Source organism: Trichosurus vulpecula, chromosome 1, assembly GCF_011100635.1.
Source record: "Trichosurus vulpecula isolate mTriVul1 chromosome 1, mTriVul1.pri, whole genome shotgun sequence".
NCBI lineage: Eukaryota > Metazoa > Chordata > Mammalia > Diprotodontia > Phalangeridae > Trichosurus > Trichosurus vulpecula.
Window position 1 is genome coordinate 322257660 of NC_050573.1, and position 1808 is coordinate 322259467.

A 1808-nucleotide genomic window follows, 5' to 3' on the forward strand; every position below is an offset into this window, starting at 1 on the left:
ACTTCATTGTCCATGATGCCTTTTAGCAGGATGTACTTTCCTTCTTTTTTCTGTTTTAATTATATCTATTTTCTCCTTTTGCTTTTGCTGAAATTAGGATTGCTGTCTTTGCTTTTTTTTTTTTTTTTTTTACTTCAGCTAAAGCATAATATATTCTACTCCAGCCTTTTACCTTTACCCTGTGGTTATCCCCCTGTTTCAAATGGGTTTCTTGTAAAGAACAGACTCTAGGATTATGTTTTTTTTTTTTTTGATGTTCAATAAGTTTATTGTCTTAATCTGAAAATCTTCATAGAAAATTACAGATTTTGATGTTCTAGCTATCGGCTGCCCGCTCCTGGGCTCTGAGGAAACTCGCCTTCTTCTGAGCAACCCGGTCTTTCTTCTGGGCAAGGGACATCTTGGGGCGGTTCCATCTTTTCTTTTTAACTTCCCTCTTGGGTTTCTTTTCATATACTGGATTCTCCCGTATACCAGCATGAGCTTTCTTGTACATTTCTTCCATCATGTCAGGGGTGATGTTGTTCTTTATGTACTGTGAGAACTGCTTTTTATAAGCATCTTCATCTTCTTCCATGAGATAGTGCATGTAATCGGCAACATTTTGGCCCATGATGTGTTTACGATGCACTTCAGCGTTGAATTCCTTGCTTTCTGAATCATACCCAGGGAAGCGTTTGGTACTGTGAGGAATAGACAGACCACCATCCACAGCTCCCTTAAGGGCCCCAAAGACTTTGTTTCCCGTGGTAGTTCTGGCAAGTCCTGCATCCAAGTAGCATGTAAAAGCACCGGGCTGACCATCAATGCTTTCCACATTGTATTCATCTCCAGTCACTTCCACCTGACCTTCATAGATCTTGTTCATGCCAAATCTGTTAAGAAGCCTGCGGACCAGCAGCAGGCCTGTGCAGTAAGTGGCAGCATAATTTGTCAGGCCAACCTTCACACCATACTTTGGCAACTCATGGGCATAAGCTGCACAGACAATCATATCCCCTTCTATACGGGCATAAGCAATCTGGCAGATGATATCTCTGTTGGTCACTCGGACTATCATCCTGTATTTCGGTGTGTTATACTTGTTTTTATCTTGGATTACTAAATGTTTCCGTGCATAATAATCCGTCTTTCCCTCTCGCCTTCTCCAGAATTTCACTTGGTACCTCTTGAAATAGGCCTTATTCTTGACAACTTTGACAAACCCCATCCTGCCGAACAAGACCCGCGCCCTCGGCACAGACCTGCAGGCCTCGCAGCGCTAGGGGGAAAAAGGGGGGATTATGTTTTTTTAATCCATTCTGCTGTGCACCTTCATTTTATGGGAGAGTTCAACTCATTCACAGTTATGAATACTATCTGTCTTTTTCTCTCCATCCTATTACTTCCTCATTTATGCTTTTATTTCTCCCTTCTTTCTTACCCTCCTCAAAAGAGTTTTGCCTTTAACCACCACCTCACTCAATATTCTCTCTTTGTCAGCCCCCCTTTAACTTACCCTTTACCCTTACTACTTCTTCCCTCCCTTCTAACCCCACCTCCTTTTTTCCCCTTTCCCTTTCTACTTCCTGTAGCGCAAGTTTTATTTCTATACTTAAACAGAGTATGTTATTAACTCTTTGAATCAAATTTGATGAGAGTAAAGCTCAAACACTGCTCTTCTCCTTCCCTTCTTTCCCTCTACTATAATATGATTTTGTTCCTCTTCATGTGATGTAATTTACCATTTTCAGCTTCCTCCTTACCTCTTTGCCCATTACAAACCCTTTGCACCCCTTAATTAAATTATTTTTCTTTCTTGCAGGGGG

The 1808-nt window shown here is 41.3% G+C and overlaps 1 protein-coding gene across 1 annotated transcript; it reads right to left on the bottom strand.

The window, feature by feature from the left end:
* Positions 1-238: 238 nt before the first annotated feature.
* On the bottom strand, positions 239-1267 carry LOC118855423 (60S ribosomal protein L5-like). Its single transcript, XM_036765524.1, has one exon. It carries the CDS (start codon positions 1208-1210, stop codon positions 317-319), a length of 894 nt encoding a protein of 297 aa, XP_036621419.1. The 5' UTR covers positions 1211-1267; the 3' UTR covers positions 239-316.
* Between the last annotated feature and the right edge of the window lie 541 nt (positions 1268-1808).